Source organism: Ostrea edulis, chromosome 6 (genome assembly GCF_947568905.1).
Source record: "Ostrea edulis chromosome 6, xbOstEdul1.1, whole genome shotgun sequence".
Lineage (NCBI taxonomy): Eukaryota > Metazoa > Mollusca > Bivalvia > Ostreida > Ostreidae > Ostrea > Ostrea edulis.
The window spans coordinates 57979213-57999531 of record NC_079169.1 but is presented as its reverse complement, the minus strand read 5'-3'; the positions used below and the strand labels follow the sequence as shown (position 1 = coordinate 57999531).

Here is a 20319-nt window from a genome sequence, read left to right as displayed (position 1 = left end):
AGGTTGTGGGTCAAAGTTTGGTCCAAATATGTGAGAAATCCAAATTTATATACCTGATATGCTAACCTTACAGGAACACTTAACAAAACACACTGACGAGGCATTGGCAAAAACTACATGTATTTTCAAAAATATCACTTGTTAAAAACTGCTGTGTGCAAAACAACAAACAGACAAAAAATGGACAGTAAACAATCCTGAAAATAAAATGCAAGGTGTGTTTTAAATGGGATAAAAATATTTTCATGAATCGTCAATGAAAACATCAAACGACAATGTACTCAAATTGCTACATTAATGTATATTAAGTATTACAGCTGGAAAAACTCAAAATTAAATCATTGATGAATACAGTATTACATGCAAACAAAGAAGTAGCCTTATGAAAAGTCAATTTGGTCCAAGTCTGAGTACTTTAAAACTGCATAAATTTGTTACAAAGGCAAGAGATGCAAAACTACTTTAAATTTCAACTGTGAATTTACATAATCTTTTTTTATGACATAATTCTGAATTTAGGTCACTGATCAAATTGGGTATACAACTGAGTTGTGTTAAATTGAGATTCTTGCACAAAGCATACTTCTTTCTGACATTCAACTTAATGGGCTAATTAGAGCCCTTAACATATAGTTCTTTGTGAAATTTTAAAAACTGATTAGATGATAATCTTATTCTTGTGAGTTAACATGTAGTATTACTTTGTATAATTAACTTGATATATACATGTATATGGAAATATGCTACATGCAGTTTTCCTCATGTAAGATATACATGTATTAGTATATTTTTAAGTAACAAATTGCACATGCACAATTGGTAACGACAAATACAGATTTGAATAAATTTTAAACATACATGTAATTCAAATGTAGAGATTGAATCAGTAACACAGTAACAGAAAGTCCCCCTTTGGTGCCTCTCATGTTCTATATTTAGTTCGTATCTGTTGAGTCATCACTATCATCAGAACTGCTTTCATCTGTGCTGTCTTTTTTTGTTGTGCCACGCTTAACCTTCATACTGTTGTTGACAGCCCCTGAGCGGGACGGTGGGGTTTTTCTTTGACTGGCTGAAGGGGGTCTCTGGGTGGAGTAAACATTCTGGGGGGCGTCTTGAGGGGTTGTGGCAGAAATCGGCCGTGCTTTGGATTTGGTGACTGATGTGGTACTACTGTTGCTCAGTCTTACTGTGGGGCTAAACAAAAAGAATTGGATATCTAATGAACAACCACATATCATCTCTAGGGTTTTCCACTTACTATATTCATACATCCACACCAACTTATTCAATAATGATTGTAAAGACATGTACATATACACAATATACAAGAGAATTAAAACATTTGATTCATTAAACATTTATTGAGTGGCATAATAAGTATTGTATTTATGAATGAATCATAAAATAACCCACCATTATTTTTATGCATTAGAACTGCTCTATTTTTCATGTGTTAGAACTGCAGAATCATAAGCTTTTACATTCAACAAATAAACTTTTCACTATACTATCTAGAGATTGGATGAAATTAGGTATGGTTAATTTCGTGCTTGAAAAATAAAGCTATTATACAAATTAAAAGATGAATATACATGTATATCTCATATAATCTAATTAAAATTAGGTGTTAGATCCCCTCACACCGTAACTACACTAGTGTGGCAAACTCTGAGCGGATCATAGGATCTAATTTTAATAAGATCAATTCATCATATGTATTAAGATTTGAACAGGTTTTATATTGATCCTGGCATCAATTAAAAGATATAAAATTTCTTCTTACCATTTTGAAAAAAAAATATCTCGCTGCATGATAATAATTAAATTGAAAGCTGTAATAAAATGGCAGAGTATGTAAATTTTCTATGAATTTGAACTACAGAATAATTCTCCCTCCACCAACATCTAATTAAAAGCAAAGTTGAAGCACAATTAAATTCAAATTAAAAGGAATTTTTCAGCACTGCAAAGATTTGTGAAAACTGTTTTAATATCAAAATGACTATTTCGATTGATTGGATATTGTTTAACGTCCCGCTCGAGAATATTTCACTCATATGGAGACGTCACCACTGCCGGTGAAGGGCTGCAAAATTTAGGCCTGTGCTCGGCGCTTATGGCCTTTGAGCAGGGAGGGATCTTTATCGTGCCACACCTGCTGCGACACGAGACCTCGTTTTTTGTTGTCTCATCCGAAGGACCGCCCCATTTAGTCGTCTCTTACGACAAGCAAGGGGGTACTGAGGTCCTATTCTAACCCGGATTTGGAAGTACGGTACATAATAAACAGGGATTCCAATGACAACACCTGTATTCCATAGCTCAATACTTGTAACAATGTGTGGCACCCCCAGACTACAAATTCAATTGTTGATTACACATACAAAAATTATGTATGCAGTTTACAATCCTTAATGGGGGGGGGGGGGGGGGGTTATCCACTGGGATATAGCGTTATCATGTACTGTTATTTAGATCACACTGTATAACCAATTCATTGAAGACAGCAACCAATCAATCATAGTGCTCAATAATTCAGGAGAATAATTAATGCGATGAACAATGTAATTAATGTATGCATCAATTCAGCAGAATAATTAATGCTATCAACAATTCAATTCATGCGCACAATAATTCAGAATGGAATATTTAAAGAGATCTCAATTGAATTGTTGCATGCATTAAATGAAATGATGATATCTTCAAAGATATCTTCAAATATTTGAGTTTTTAAAAGTTAATTTGACACTCTGTAAACCTTGGGCCTGAATCCAATACCAGTATAGACTATGGTTTGTGCAAATTTGACTGTTTACTACATTTGAAGACTTATTGATAAACAACATAACAAATTTTCATCTGGCTGTTCTTGAGAATCAACATACAAACTCTGATCAGATAAGTTCAATTGTGCCTCTTGATCACTGCCTATATCAAATTCTGAATTCAAATGTTTGAGTTGATCAACAATTATATATTTATAGACATAATCTAGTATATGTAATATATTTAGTATTTAACTTTGTACTGTAAAAACCCTCATATCCATGAGGTCAAATTACTGTAAACCAACTTTTATTCGCGATGACCATAATTCGTAATTAACGCAGTGATGAACTGGTTCGTGACGACTAATTTTTTTGACCGAGATTATCTTCAACAAATACTAGAGACATTAAAGGAGTTGTGTTTGGCGATAAATATTCACCATGACAAGGTTTTAATGAAAACTTCTTGCATGCAAATAAATGTTGATTTATTGTATTATGTTTTGAGAGAATTAAACATATTCATGGACAGCTTGCTTAATTTCAGAACGAGGAGTTCCTGCAGTTTATTCTTCTTGGAAGGATCTAGATACCTTTCACAAAAACAAATCATTTTCTAGTACCGGTATCTAAATTCTCAAAAACAGACTACGCTAAAAGATTTACGTAAGTTAGAATCCTAATGGTCAATAAAATCCATTTCTCATGCCTGGACATGCATGAGTTTTGAGCAGCTGAAGAATATTTTGCTCCAAATTTTGTGACTTTACAGTAAACAACCATTGAATTCTGTAAAACAAACAAGAACAGCTACTTCCTATCAATAGTTACATCACTATTTGTGTCAAGTTTACAGACTTTCTATCAATAGTTACATCACTATTTGTGTCAAGTTTACAGACTTTCTATAAATAGTTGCAGCACTATTTGTGTCAAGTTTACAGACTTTCTATCAATAGTTACATATTCACCATGTGTGTCAAGTTTACAGACTTTCTATAAATAGTTAATATTCACTATGTGTGTCAAGTTTACAGACTTTCTATCAATAGTTACATCACTATGTGTGTCAAGTTTACATACTTTCTATAAATAGTTACATATTCACTATGTGTGTCAAGTTTACAGACTTTCTATCAATAGTTACATCACTATGTGTGTCAAGTTTACATACTTTCTATAAATAGTTACATATTCACTATGTGTGTCAAGTTTACAGACTTTACTAATTTCTATGGGCTGTCTGGGAATAAATTCCTATCATAACAAAAAGTAACTAGTGAACACATTTGGCAACTTGTGCAACACCATTTGATTTTTAATTACTCTGAAAAGTCACAGCACTTGAAGTTACCACTACTTATGCTAAGAATCATCATAAGGTAGTACTACTTTAATTTGAGCTATTTTTGTTGGAGTAAGTATGCAGCCTTACTAAGGAAGGTACCTCTATCAAGCACCAAATCAACATAAACTCAAATAACTGAAGATATCTTTAACTATTTAAAGATATCATCAATTCATTTATTGCATGCACTTATTGAATTCATAAGCGCATCAAATCAATTATTGCTCTCATCAATTCAATTGATGTGCACATCAATGTGGTGGAATTACTGCTCACAAAATTTAACTTCGAACTCAGTATAAATGATTTGATGATCTCTTTAATTCAATTGATATCTTTTATTATTTACAATGCTTTTGTAAAAGCAATTAACATATGCATCGATTCTTTTAAGTAGAGCAACAATTCAATGAAAGAGATCATTAATTAAAATGTGGATACATTGAATTGAAGATATTTCAATAATTCAGTTATTGTGCACATGAATTGTTGTGAGCAATAATCAAATTATTGCTTGCTTCAATTGAATTGTAGCGTACATCAATTCAATTGCTGATATCATCAATTCAGCAGAATAATCAATGCTATCAACAAATTCGATTAACATACCCAATAATTCAGAACTGAAGATATCATTAATTATTTGACTTCATATTTATATTGAATTGTTGCAGCATCAAATAAATTGATGATATCTTGAAATAATTATAGATATCTCCAATTATTTGAGTTTATGTTAATTTGGTGTTCCATACTTACATCCTTCCCTCTCTCCTTTTTTCTCTCTTTCCCTTTACCCTTTTTCTCTCCTTTCCACCTCCTTTTTTCTCGCCTTCCCTTTCCCCCTTTTCTCTCTCCTTTCTTCCCTCCTTTTTTCTTCTTTCCTCCCTCCTTTTTTCTCTCCTTCCCTTTCCCCCTTTTCTCTCCTTTCCTCCCTCCTTTTTTCTCTCCTTCCCTTTCCTCCTTTTCTCTCCTTCCCTCTCCCTTTTTTCTCCTTTCCCCCTCCTTTTTCTCTCCTTCCCTTTCCCCCTTTTTCTCTAGCTCATGATCCCACTTCTTCCCTTTTTTGACCTGTCTGCCCTAACATAATTATCAGCTGAAATTGGAACACGAAAAATAATAAATTTCATGTTTTCTAAAGTTTTCAATAACTTTCCACTTTCTCAATTAACAAACTAACACCATCCACTTCATATAACTGGAATCAATCTGATCAAATACAGATCTTTGATCCGCTCCTGTTGTAAATTGTTGCTACACAAATTAAGAACCTGTCAATTTGGGAGCAGATCAAAGATGTGATTTTAATGAAATTGGAGTTGAATATGGTCCTCTGGAGGCAGATACTACTGATAATGAACGTGTGAACATTTCATGGATTCATTATAGGAGGACAAAACAGAAAGCATTTTAAAATGAATAATTCATAAAGACATGCACATGACTATCAAAATATGCAAATCATGATTAAGTTTTCAAATATAGGGTGTACCTTGAGCCTTGATCTTAAAACACTAAACATGGCTGAAGAAAAGTCACAGCTAGAACAACAGCTATTCACACCAGAAACTACACTGTACTAACAGGATAAAACAATTTGAATTTTTACAATAGAAGAAAATATACATGATATATCATTGGGTGATTTTTCTGGATTGGTGTTTTATACATTTAAATATTCAATAAACTTGTCAACTTTACAAAATTGGAACTACAAATAATACAATTCATGTACACTAAGCAAAGTTTTCTAGTCACATACTCTTGGGTTTGGGGAATCTGAAACTTATTTTCAAAATAATTAAAATATAGTGCCAGAAATGATCACAATTTCCTGACCCTCACACTATTTTGGGAACTAATGTTATCAAGATAGCAAAATCAATTCTCATAGATTTTCATTTGATTCAGAATTATTGTTTTAATCCACAAGACGAATTGTGCATTTCAGAAGTTGATGTGATTATCTCAAACTAAAACCAAAATTACCCCACCCTCATCAAAATAATTACCCTTACTGTTGTCAATGGTCTCACTGTCAAAATGGACAAAACTGATTGATTAAAAAGATCACATGGTCATTCTCACGTGTGAGTTTTACACGTTGACTGCATCAGGTAAAAGATATCAACTGTGCAATACTTGATACAAATTCAATATGTAAATTTATGTTGTAAGGTGACTAATACAGTCTGGTATATATTGGGATGTACTTCAGTCAAAACGTCTAGGATAAAGAAAATACATCATTCCTCTTTAAATAAAATAATTGTCAATTAAAATAGGATGGAAGTGCAGCATGTTTGCCATCAGCTGCAGTTCAGTTGCTCCCCAGTTGTAAAATCGGAGTTGTCTCCCCTCCGGTCTGACGTCCCAATTTTTATGACTAGGGAACTAGAGAACTGCAGGTTTCTGAAATTCAACACATTGCCGGACTTCCTTGAATTTATAAGAAAATTTCATACAACATCACAGTGGGGGCAGACATAAATACAAAAAGCTGGTGACGTAGTGCTTTAAAGAACTCACTCCATATGGTGAAACACTTCAATAAAGGGGTGGATCTACAGGGAGTGGCTATCAATTATGTACAAAAGCAGTAGCGAATCCAGTCCCGGACACCAGGCTCATGCCACCACTTCTCAGAAATATGATCCATTTTTAAAAAAAAAATAGAAATATGTCCAAAACCACTACATTATATCAGTCTTGTTTTGTCCAAACACAGTAGCTTCAGAAGGCCCCCACCGTGGCTTTGATCTGGACCCATTAGGGGCTTCAAGACAGTCCCCAGCCTTTTGCTACCCCTCCCCCCATCAGAAATTTCTGGATTCGCCACTGATAAGTATAAGATAGCATTTACATAAGTACTCTACAATGCAGTTAGTTTCATCTAATCTTTATTTTCTAGCACTAGTGATGTTAAATCATTATGTTTTGTAAATTCTATAGATACAATGTTAATTTGCATTTGCTCCTACTGTTTGATTTTGCACTAATTATGGTGACGCAGTCTTTCCGACAAGCTTTTGAAATTCAGAATGTATTTCCTTCTTTTTATCTGTGGCTGTGTATAAGTCATGTATATTTCTTTGGATTATTCCTACATAAAAATTCATCATCTAATACTAAGGAAGCTCTTTGACAAAGTCCTTTTCTGTTTAAATAGAACCACCTCTAAAAACAGATTCCAAACTTGTACCAAATTTTGAAAGAAAAATATTTGTTAATGACAACATAACACAAAATTCCAGGAACAGCTCCTTCCTGTGTTTAGTATAAATCATAAACTGCATTTGTGCAAATGGAACTTGTGTTTGCACGGGTTTACCTGGCGTGATTTTGAATGGCTGCCTCTTGTCTGAAAACAGTCAGCAAAATTATCAACACATAATACATTGTCAATACATCCAAATTCAACACATCCAAATGGAACATCACATCAGTATTACATCACCACGTCTAAACTTAAGTATATCAGTTTAAAGGCATGCATTACTGCTGATTGTAAAATGGGCAAAACACAACCCAGGCAAGCATGCAGTGTATACATTTTTCACAGGCAGTAGGACTTTTTAACTGTTTAAAAGGTTCACTTTTGAAGACAATCCATTTTCTGATAAATAACATTAGATGAAGATTATTTGGAGAATCTTTACTACACCGTAATATGTACAATTAGATCTATTTGCAAATAATTTTTTCACACAATTATCAAACTATAGTTATTAAACAGTACTTTGCAACCCAATACAAGGGCCTTGTTCTAAATAAACACTTCAAATTCACACATTTAAGGCAAACACTGTGACATGCTATCTAAATGTTCAATTGTTCGACAGTTAGTGTTAGACCCTTGTACACTCAGATACAATAACCCCTCGATAAGATACACACAGTGTCTCTACCAGTCCAATTATTGAGAGAATTTTGTTCTGTGCAGAAGTTAGAGGTTAGTGAAGATAAGAGAAAGCTTACACAGTCAGGTCCGCATCAGCTCCCTCCAGTAATTCGGCCTTAGACGGTAATCGACCTACAAGATATAACAGATGGTAATCGACCTACAAGACATAACAGACGGTAATCGACCTACAAGACATAACAGACGGTAATCGACCTACAAGACATAACAGACGGTAATCGACCTGCAAGACATAACAGACGGTAATCGACCTACAAGATATAACAGATGGTAATCGACCTACAAGACATAACAGACGGTAATCGACCTACAAGACATAACAGACGGTAATCGACCTGCAAGACATAACAGACGGTAATCGACCTACAAGACATAACAGATGGTAATCGACATACAAGATATAACAGACGGCCATCCTCCATCAGAAAAAAAGTCAGTATAAAGAAAAGAAAGCATGTCCATTTTCCCTTAGACTTGAAGAAAAATATTCAGTCTGTCAAACTTACATAGAAAAGAACCTTCCTCGGTCACTTTTCTGTAAAGTTGGACGGTACATATTCTTATTTACACATTGGTAGCAAAAAGCCATTAATTTTTACCTGTTTTAATCAATGATTAATGTAATAAAGTGCACCGCCACGGCACATGATACGCCCGTCACATATTGTTAACAGTATAGATTGTACCCATTAAAACATTTTTTTTTTATATCACCTTAATTAAATGTCACAGTGACCTTAAAGTAGGATGTGACACACCTTCTACCTAAGATGCATTAGTTGACCAATTTTGGTGATTCTAGGTCTAATAGTTTTCAAGTTATGAGCCGGACAAGTTTTTGTCATATATGGCTATATCTTCTTAATGAAAAGTCACAGTGACCTGGTTTTAATGTGCGACACACCTTCTACCCAAGATGTATCTACAGACAAAGTTTGATGATTCTAGGCCTTGTAGTATTTAAGTTACGGGTCGGACACGAAAAAGCTAACAGACGGACGGATATGGCCATATCTTCTTAATGAAAAGTCACAGTGACCTGGTTTTAATGTGCGACACACCTTCTACCCAAGATGTATCTACAGACAAAGTTTGATGATTCTAGGCCTTGTAGTATTTAAGTTACGGGTCGGACACGAAAAAGCTAACAGACGGACGGACATGAACGCCATACCATAATACGTCCCGTCTTAAGACGGGCGTATAAAAACAAACTTTGTCCCTTTATTCACACTCTTTTTTTACACTAGAAAATCGACACAATAATTACACACCATAAAACAGCCACATTAATGTGACCTTCAACTTGTGACCTAAAAATCTATTAATATGTGTAATTTTCTACTGAGCATCATAAAATTATGCATATAAATCTATAAGTTGAAAAAACTTCTCAAAATATCCTGTCCAAGATAAACACTATCTGACAGATAGCATGACTATAACAGGGCTCCTGCACTTAGCAATTAATAATAAAATTTATAAGTATACTTACAGCATTGTTAAATAAACAATAGATGTACCCTACCAGCTCTCATCAAAAACAAATCTTACAGAAAGGGTCATAACTCATGTAAAGCTGTATTCAATCATAATGAAGGTCAAAGAACTATTATGATGTGGGTTCTATTTACCAATCAAATTTGACAGCTGTGCTCATTTTGTTTTCCTGATAGAATTCCGTTGCTATTCTTTATTTGATCAAAATAACCAGAATTTGGAATCATAACTCAATCAAGATGATGTTTTCCCACCATTTTTGGTAATTTGATGTATAATGACTCCTTTTTAAGCACTTTAGCCATTTCTCTTCCTATAAATAATCAAGTGTAGGCTTGGACACAATTTATATTCATGCCACAGATTTATCCTTCAAGTAGACATTAGTGAAAGACATATTTCATTTGTTTCTAAAGTTGTGTTCTTAACATTTTAACTATCTTGTACCTCCTTCACCCAAGCATGCTTTGTGCCAAATTTGGTTGAAATCAGCCCAATGGTTCTTGAGAAGAAGTTGAAAATGTGAATAGTTTCAGCCCAATGAGTAAAAAAAATTCCAAAAGACCAAAATTGTGCATTTTTGCAGGATTTGAAAAGTGGAGAAAAAAAAGTTAGAAGTAAAAAGTATACAATCCACTAAGCATCTAAGACACTAAGAGGAAAACTAATAATGTAACAACAGTAGTCATCCACACTATTTTTCTGGTCTCAATCTGTAAGGTGTATTTGTATGAGAGAATGTATATAGAATAGAAAGAGTAAACAGGGTGGCACTCTAAAACTGGGTTTACCAAGATGAATGTCAAACTTACAATATGTATATGCTGTTGTTCATCAACATAATATACAGCACTGCCGCGGTGGTCTAGCGTTCACCCAGCATGTGAAAGGTCGGGGTTCAAATCCCGGCCGCTGCAGACCTAAGTCGTTAAAACAGGTAATGACAGTTCCATCGCCAAACGCTTGGCATCAGGTGTGAATGTCACAGGTCCTCGAAAATGACCTTAAAATCAGATGTCCCGTGTCACAGTAGGTGTGGCACGCTAAAGAACCCTCACTGCTCAATGGTCATAAGCGCCGAGCATAGGCCTAAATTTGTAGGCCTTCACCGGTATTGGTGACATCTTCATATGAGTGAATAATTCTCGAGAGGGGCGTTAAACAAGATACAATCAATCAATCATAATATACAGCAAGTGTCATATCAATATGAAAAGTGCTGAAAGCAAAGTGGGACAGACTAACAGACAGACAGACAGATGAGAAAGATATAGTCCCTTCTGCTTTTAACAACACAAGACAATTAAACAAAATAGTTTGTACCTATGTGTTCATTGATCTTCTCACTTTTAGCAATTGACATCAGAAAGCCATAAAATGACACCCGGGGGACATTGAATAAGATTTCTTTTAGTACATTCACAGGTGGTGTCCTGCAAAACAAAATCATAATAATAGTCAACTACAAGACATTCTAATTCAATCAATTATTAAATTGGTATAATCATGTATATGTGAAGAATGCTTGAAAGACATGATGTCAAAGGCTCAAATCCTTGACCTATTAAAGCATTTCTGTGTGTAACAACATTTACCCATGTACAGTTATGGCCTCTCCACTGTAGCCACACTTAACCTGAATCCATCCTACATGAGGATTCCTGCAAATTAATTTGAGAAACCATACCATTGTGGTTCTTAAGAAGAAGATTTTCCAAGAGTTTTTCTATTTCCTATACATTCCTCGGTAAAACCCCTATTGTGAATGATCCCTGGGTCCAGGGGTCATGGTGTAAACAAACTTGAATCTATACTAACTATTGATGCTTTCACATTAATTTGACATTGTACCCTTGTAGTTCTTCAGAAGAATTTTCCTATACATCCCTATGTAAAACTTTGAACCCTTATAGCTGCCCTGCTCTGGCCCTGGAATCACGGTTTTAACAAACTTAAATCTTCATTATATAAGGAATCTTTCATACCAGTTTTGGCTCTTCTAGTTCAGTGGTTCTTTTAAACATATTACCCTATTTTCACTTTTTCTTAATTATCTTCCCTTGGTAGGGAGTTTGACCCTTCAGGTGAACGGATTGATTCCCCTTCACCAAGGATGCTTTATGAAAAGTTTGGTAGAAATTAGTCTAGTGGTTCTTAAGAAGAAATTAAAAATGTGAAAAATATACAGACACAACAAATTTCATACAGAAAGCTCACTTCAGATTTCAGCTCAGGTGAACTAAAAATTACAAAATTAAATGAATATCTGAATGATGATTTAACATATAGATCATCAAAGTACTGCTTATACAAAGTACCTATACTGACATTTAATTATTTCAGGAAAAGTAATGATACCTAAAGTTAGACCTATCACAGAGAGGGTAAATTGCACGGAAATACTGCGTGGCGTCCACACCATCCCCTGGGTGGTGACTGTTCTGGTGGACTTTTGTGTCATCACTACCTGAGGGGACCACCACGGGGTCTCTCGGACTCCTCTGGGTCTGGTGCAGTGAGAGGTACACCTCATGACTTTTTTCAATAAACTCTAAAAAGAAAAATTACAAAAATAAATCCAAAACATTTATTTTTGACATGGAGCGATAAAACAAAAAAGTTGGAAATACGTCATTAGGCCATGAATGTCATTCTGTGGTTATTCAGAGACAAACAGAATACAAACTTTGGAAATCTGAGGTCTAAGGAAGGATAGGAAGCTAAATATAAAATCAATTTGCACTATCATCATGCTCTCACCAAGACGCATTTGTGTATTAAGTTTGACAGGGATTATCAATAGGTTCTTCAGAAATGAGCTATATGTTAATATGGACAATTTGAGGTCAGGGTCATATGAAACATCAAGGTAACAAAAAAAATTGGGAATAGTTGTCATTCTCAAAACAAGATATACATGAAGTTTGATGAGGACATCCTCAATAGATTAGTCAGAAACAAGATCTAAGCAAAATCAAGATGTGAGGTCAAGGTCATATGGAATATAAACGGTAAACAAGAGGCCCATGGGCCACATCGCTCACCTGACTCACCTTGGCCCATATCTAAAGATTTTCCATATATAAACACATGTAAAACTTTGGTCCCAATTGTGGCCCCAACCTACCCCCAGGAACCATAATTTTTACAAACTTGAATCTGCACTATGTCAGGAACCTGTTATGCATTTGTGAACTTCTTTGGCCCAATGGTTCTTGAGAAGAAGATTTTTAAAGATTTTTTCCTATATATTAGTATTTAAAACTTTGATCCCTATTGTGGCCCCATCCTACCCCCGGGGGCTATGATTTTAACAAACATCAATCTGCACTATGTAAGGAAGCTTTCATGTAAATTTGTACTTTTCTAGTCAAGTGGTTCTTGAGAAGAAGATTTTTAAAGATTTTCCCTATATATTTGCATGTAAAACTTTGATCCCCTATTGTGGCCCCATCCTACCCCCAGGGGCCATGATTTTTACAAACTTGAATTTGCATTATGTCAGGAATCTTTCATGTAAATGTAATCTTCTTTAGCGCAATGGTTCTTGAAGACTTTTAAATGACTCCACCCTATTTTTGCATCTTTGAAGGGGGCATGGCCCTTCATTTGAACAAACTTGAAAGCCCTTCCCCCAAGGATGCTTTTTGCCAAGATTGGTTGAAATTGGTCAAGTGGTTCTGGAGAAGAAGATGAAAATGTGAAAAGTTTACGCCGACGACACCAATGCCAGACAACGGACAAATTTTTATCAGAAAATCTACCTTGAGCCTTCGGCTCAGGTGAGCTAAAAAGGGGCATAGTTGACATGCTTTTCCTAAGATATATCTGCATTCAAAATCTGATTAAGCCATCTCTTATGGTTATACAAAAGAGATGGACTGAAGACAGAAAATGGACAATAACAAGGCATTAAAAAACTCTCTTAATGGAGATCCATAGTAGGAATGATTGATAAGAAGAAACTGATAACCAAATATACAATGGTAAGTCTTGAATGATGGGGAAATAATACAGATTTAGAGATCAATGCTATATATAACAAAGTGTGACACTCATGCTGCAAAATACATCCATTCAATATCAGTGGTAATTAGAGAAAAGATGTTCTTTTGACACTTCCTCTAATAAAAGAAAGCATCATTAGAATATCAGTTCTACAATAGCTTTGTGAAATATCAAATTGAAGAAAGATTTTACTCTTATAAAGTATAACTTCAAAAGCAAAATCATTATTTTCCAAAATATACTTGGCATGTACACCTAGTTTGATGATCCTAGCCTTAATAGTAAGTACTGTTTTTCCTTCCTTCATGACTACCCATGAAAGGATGACCTTGACTGTAAGAAATAATAGGAACAAGTGTGCCAGATTTGATTATCCTAGCCTTAGTAATACTATTCTATCCTTCCCACAAGGTGCTGATGGATGAACAGACAGACACAGAGACACGCTGCACCATACTGTAATACAAACTGTCTTTGTTGGTTGAATATCTGTCTCGCGTTTGAAAGACTGTCTTTGTTGGTTGAATATCTGTCTCGCGTTTGTTAGGAATGTCTTTGTTGGTTGAATATCTGTCTCGCGTTTGTTAGGACTGTCTTTGTTGGTTGAATATCTGTCTCGCGTTTGTTAGGACTGTCTTTGTTGGTTGAATATCTGTCTCGCGTTTGTTAGGAATGTCTTTGTTGGTTGAATATCTGTCTCGCGTTTGTTAGGACTGTCTTTGTTGGTTGAATATCTGTCTCGCGTTTGTTAGGACTGTTTTGATCTTGTTTTGTAATTAAATTACCTATCAAGTTTGACTCTTAAACCTTTGACCAGGCATCTTCCTCTCATCACTGGTAACATGCGTACCAAATTTGATGATCCTAGCCTTGTAAGTTTTATTTTTATCTGACCCACAAAGTGCACCATACCATAATATAACCTGTCTATGACAGAAGTATAAAAATTGTGTTATCGCTGAATTACGAGTGACTGCATGCTTCTTACCTTCAAAATAAAACTGCACTTGGAATGCATAAATGAAGTCAGAAAAAGATATCAAGCAATCTAGGGCATCATCTAGAAGAATTATCCTGAAATATTATAAAAAGATGGAAAGAGTGGATATAATTATTGCAGAAATCAATACGAATCAAATATAATGAATTTGCAGAAAAATGAACACTGTCCAAAAATCATAAAACAAAATCTTTTCTTTAAAGAAATTACAGGAAGATTATTGTTCAACCTACTTTGCAGTTTTCTGGACCGGTTCAAATGGGAAGTCTGAACACAGGAGAGACAGCAAAGAGTGATACTCCTGAATACTCAGTAAATCTGTAACAGTGTGAACAGATACATGTTATACAAGAGCACCGCTAAGCAGAGCTTGAATCTTCCCCACAAGCTTAAACTCAAAGGCACACACACACAAACGCACACTTGCACATTAACGATACTATATCCCCTTCACAACTCATTGCGCAAGGGGATAAAAAAATCCTGGGAGCATCAAAGGTGAAATTCTCCTAAATGACTCCCCATTATCAAGGCGCTCCACCTTCCATGGTGAAAATGGTAAAATTCAACATGGACTTTTGTTTAGTGGTCACGGTTAAACTCAAGTTATTATCCAGAATTTCTGCATTCAATTATCAAGAGACGTAACAGTGGATTTAGTCAGAACTCAATCTAAAAATTTTCATGATTAGACTAAGTCTTGTTCCGTTATAAGATTGAAACCTTATGTTAGGCCATTTGTTGTATTATCAAAGTGCACAAATTCAAGATATGTTGGTTCCTAACAACCTTTCCAACTTTCAAAGGATTCCAACACAACATTTACCAAGTTACTCGAGTTATCATCCAAACACTGTATAAAATTTGGCAATTCATTTTCCACATTGTCACTGGACATTAACTGAGAACATGAATGAAATAAATTAAGCTGGCAATTTATTTTCCACGTTGTCATGGGACATTAACTGGGAACAACATGAATGAAAGCTGGCAATTTTGAACATGGTCTGTGTAAAGTGGTCCCTATCAACAACATTTCCAAATTTCAAATGATTTAGATAAGATTGCTCAAGTTTATCAAGTGGAAACCAATGGTTGATGCCCATGCAGCTACCCCCATATCAAGTTTCTCCACCTCTCTTTGGGAGACTTAACAAGAGGCCCACAGGCCTTCTCGGTCACCTGAGTAGTAGTAAAAAGTATCACTACTTCCATGGGCTAAGAAATCTAGAAAACATTTCCAGTTCTGAATATTTAAGCTAAATTCTAATGTTCAGCAACAGTATAAAACAAGATGTGTTCTTAAAACTTCACTGCCTTCAAAAGTGCATACACTGATGAAAGGCTTTAAATAATAGGTGTATTAACATTAAAACATCAAAATATATGACTAATTTGGACTCATCCTAAAGTCATAACCCTGGGATTTGATTGAAATTCACCATTTTTTGTACATCCTTTTCTGCTATTCCTAAGTATGCATTTAGATTTTATACAGTATCAGCAAACTTACACATAAATAATATATACTAAGTTTGGCCCCACCCTGGGGTCAGAACCCTTACTCTGGGGATCATCAAATTTACAATTTTGGTAAGACTACCTGCTCTATCCATTTAGTTTCAATTTAGTATCAATAGCACTAAAGAAGATGTTATTTAAGTGCTTTACACATAAATACTATATAACAAGTTTGGCCCCACCCTGGGGTCAGAACCCCTACCCCGGGGATCATGAAATTTACAATTTTGGTAGAGGCCTTCCTGCTCTCCATCACCATGCATTTAGTTTTTTTTGTTTTTTTTTTTACACATGTGCAGTTCTTGAGAAGATGATTTTTGAAAATTGGGCAATTTTTGCCCTAAAAATGCCCTGCCCCTAAGCCCCAGGGGTGCTGGAGACCTGAAATTTACAATTTATGTCCCCCTTGTCCCAAAAATGCTTAATACCAAATTTTAAAAGAATTGGACCGTTAGTTATCAAAAAGAAGTTAAAAATGTTCGATTGTTAACGCATGACAGACGACAACCAATTGCAATAGGTCACCTGAGTTTACTCAAGTGACCTAAAAATCAATCTAATATATGTACACATATCAGCCATTTTCCAGACTAGGATTTTTTTTTAATTAATAAGATATTTTATATAATGATGATACAATCTGATTAGAATCAGTTCCTCAATCCACACCTTACTTTTGTTTTTTGTTTTTGGGGGGGGGGGGTGCGACAAAAATACAAATATCAGATCGAAAACTGACTTTAATCAGATTAAATGATATTACCTCCCTTCTTTCCAATTTGTCTGTAACACTTCCAGAAGAGTCGTACAAATGAAGCTCTATTGTGTGGTGTAGCATGGATGTAGCTAAATTCTCGGAACATTGTGTGGTTCCCATCTCTCACACTATTGAAACTATAAAATCATGTTCAATTTTTAAAATATTAAACATAAGCATACTGATCAAGAACCAAAATATCAAAATATGTAGCAGTGACTTTATTTTGTAACAGTGACTTTATTTTGCATGTTTGTAAATTCAATTCATTTTGCAGGTGAAACTGTGACCAAAAACAAATAAAAATTAATACAAAAATGTCAACAAAATAAGAAATTGAGCTTTCTGTACTAAGACTAAACATGCTAAAGTTCACATAAATAAAAATTCATAAATAAATGGAACGTGGTATTCTCATGAAAATTAACTTTCCTTCCAAATCATAGGATCTAAATACAGTAATATGTACAGTAATGAATCTTTCATAAATCAGTATACACATCATCTTCCCAAGTCAAGGGTTTCTGATCCGCTCCGCTCAGAGCGGATCAGAAACCCTCGACTTGGGAAGATGTATACACATCTGCACAGAATGAAATAAATTCTTGTTTGTACCACAAAAAAAGAGGCCTTAGTACATTATGAACAGCATTACGGAAAACTTCTGAATTAAAACAGAAATGGATCCATGGTTTATGAGTCGCTGCCTCACTGTTAAGGGAATGAAATACGTACTATTCACAGAGAAACTTGATGGGGTTAATTTTGGAGTTCTCCTCTCTGTGTTCTAACAACTGAGCAACAGCGTCCTCCATATACACCAAGACATGATGCTTCCCTACAAAAAGAATTACACTCTCAAATTACATAAATTTATTCCAATGTTGGGCCCAGAAGGCATTACAGCAAAGACAGTGTATAAAGAAAATTCAGAAAAGAATTACAACATTCACTACACATTACATGTAGATGTAGCATATGGGGAAACAAGTACCCAGTACACATGATTTACAAATATGATGTAAACCAAAGTATATGGACAATATCAGTGTTATACCAAAATATGAATAATAAACTAGATGCATTTTTGCAGTTTTATGACATCACCTCTTTTTCTTAAAGTTTTAACAATATATTCACTCACTTTCATAATTAATGGTATGTCTTCATTTATCATCGACCAAATATATTTCTCTGTATTTGTTAAAAAGATAAAGTTCTTGTTGAACTTGGATATATATATAATGAAAAAACATATTTCTCTCTTCAATATAGATTGGGCAATCAGTAAGGAAATGTATTTCTTCTTTTCTACAATATCTAAAGTTACATAATTTACAAGTTCTTTTGTTTCTTTATACTAGAGAAATTTTCTGACCAGTATTGTCTTTTACCAAGTCATATCTTTCTCTTTCAATTCTTAGGTCATTATCACTTATTGAGAATCTACATAAGAGTTTTTCTTAATTTTCTTTCTATTTTATAAACATGTATTTTTCCATATTAAATTTTTTTTTACAAAAATAAATATGTGCGAGTGTTCCTGATTTCTGAACCTCTTCATGACTTTTTTACCAGAATATGATTATTACTGTCAGTAACATAATAAAATAGCATCGCAAGAGGAAACATGTTCAGTAGACTGTGAACTTGGTATAATGTTGGAAAGTAATTAGTTCTTAAAACCGATATATGCAACCTTAGAAACAAAAATGTCTAGCAAGAGCAAAATTAAGAAATGTAAATGTGGTTGAGCATCCTTACCAGCTAGGAATAATAAAATACCTAATTTCTATTAGTGTGTTTTTCATCTAACGATTCATAAAATTTAGTATACTTTATATTATCAAAATGACACAAACAGGGTTGTTTGTCACATCAGCTAAATTTAGACTATATACACATATTGACTAATCTGAACAGTTATATAGATATGTAGAGGAGTGTATGCATGAAATAAGCATGATAAGTGTAAGAGTAGTATGAATTTTTCTTTAGTAATATTTTACAATGAGTTTATTGCTTAAAAAATCTAAACGATATATATTCACAGATATACCACACACAAGTATTGAACATAAAATGAAGTAGATGTAGTTTAGAGTCTATATCAATGTTCTAAATACCACATACTTGGTATTGAGAATGTGTTATATGTTGTCTAGATGTGGTATTTAGTGTGTTTGTCTGGTCATTATAACCAAATTTTGAAATTATTTTAAAAAAAAATGAAATTACAAATTGGATTCTGACTCCAAAGGATATTTAGCTGATGTACATTGGGAATTAGAAAGGAGCTGTGAGTAAAGTTTCTGCGATAAAAAAAATCCAAACTACCATCTTGATCGTGTTAGCTGCAGATCTGTAGCTCTCTAGAAAATTATATTTTCACAGAGATCTACAGATTTGCAGCTAGATTGTGTTGACGGAAAAAAGCATCACTAAAACCATGTTTACAATTTTTGAATCAGCATTCAATATATCCTAAACAGTTTGATTTGCTGTACATATCACCAATCAAATGCACATGTATTCTTAAAAACTTTGCTATGGAAAATATAGTTGACTTGAATATTGTGTCAATTTATTCCTGTCTGACTATGTAAAGGTGTTTCCCCTGAATTTAGCGAGTACACAGAAACACAAAACTTGTATCAACACCATCAATCTAGCGCCAAAATCTTTTCTGGATAAGATTTGGTTATATACTGTAAGTCATTATTGTTCTAGACCCAATCTAATTTATTTATGGTACAGTATAATCATACAATACTGTAATATGGTATACATAATATTCCAAATGGAAGTTCACTCACCTAAATACCTTTCAGTTGTCATCGAAAAACGATCGTCTAATGCCATTTTGAAATTTCTTGAATCAATTTCTTAAAGTCATATCAACACATCGCAAAAATCAAATTATCGAACACGAAACTCTGAGAGATATTGCGAAGTACAGGCCTCCTTCATGATATCTCGAGTTTTACCACATTTCAAATCAATTAAAGTGTCGTCCACAATAACATTCTATTGAAATTGTTACATATTTTTCACAGGAATAAATTAGCTGGCATCCAAATCTCTGCTTTTAATGCATTATTGTAATTATTGCCCTGTCACAACTTGGACATGCAAAAGCGCCCTTGGTTTCTGCGGTGCCTAATTTACGAGAAAATTGACAATCTGACATATAGCCAAGGGAAAATATTTTAATTACATTGATTGGTAAACTAATAAGAAAAAACACAATGACTGATTCATACTTTTCAGATAAGAGAAAATATCAATTTTAAAAATGATACCTTTAAAGACAACAATATTCTAATGATAATTTTAAAAATTGCATCGGGTTCAAATATTATAAAAGTTAGACCGTTCGAAGAATATTTCGTAAATTCTATGGTCGTTATAACGATCTAGTTTGCCAATACAACCTTTCATTGTTCTGTTCTTTTAATAAGTGATGATCTCACAATCCACATTGAATCTGCA

The 20319-nt window shown here is 34.2% G+C and overlaps 1 protein-coding gene across 2 annotated transcripts; it reads right to left on the bottom strand.

Moving 5' to 3' along the window:
- Window positions 1-103: 103 nt before the first annotated feature.
- Window positions 104-20031, bottom strand: LOC125646279 (centriolar satellite-associated tubulin polyglutamylase complex regulator 1-like). 2 transcript variants are annotated; one of them, XM_048872502.2, is made up of 10 exons: window positions 19644-20031; window positions 17563-17665; window positions 16834-16964; window positions 14783-14867; window positions 14538-14623; window positions 11900-12092; window positions 10865-10974; window positions 8098-8152; window positions 7451-7480; window positions 104-1197 (listed from the first exon to the last, which is right to left on the bottom strand). In XM_048872502.2, the coding sequence occupies exons 1-10, from the start codon at window positions 19687-19689 to the stop codon at window positions 936-938; spliced, it is 1101 nt and encodes a 366-aa protein (XP_048728459.1). In that variant the 5' UTR covers window positions 19690-20031; the 3' UTR covers window positions 104-935. The 2 variants fall into 2 exon arrangements, with proteins under 2 accessions (XP_048728459.1, XP_048728460.1); XM_048872503.2 differs by lacking the exon at window positions 7451-7480 and having other exon boundaries at window positions 19644-20015.
- Between the last annotated feature and the right edge of the window lie 288 nt (window positions 20032-20319).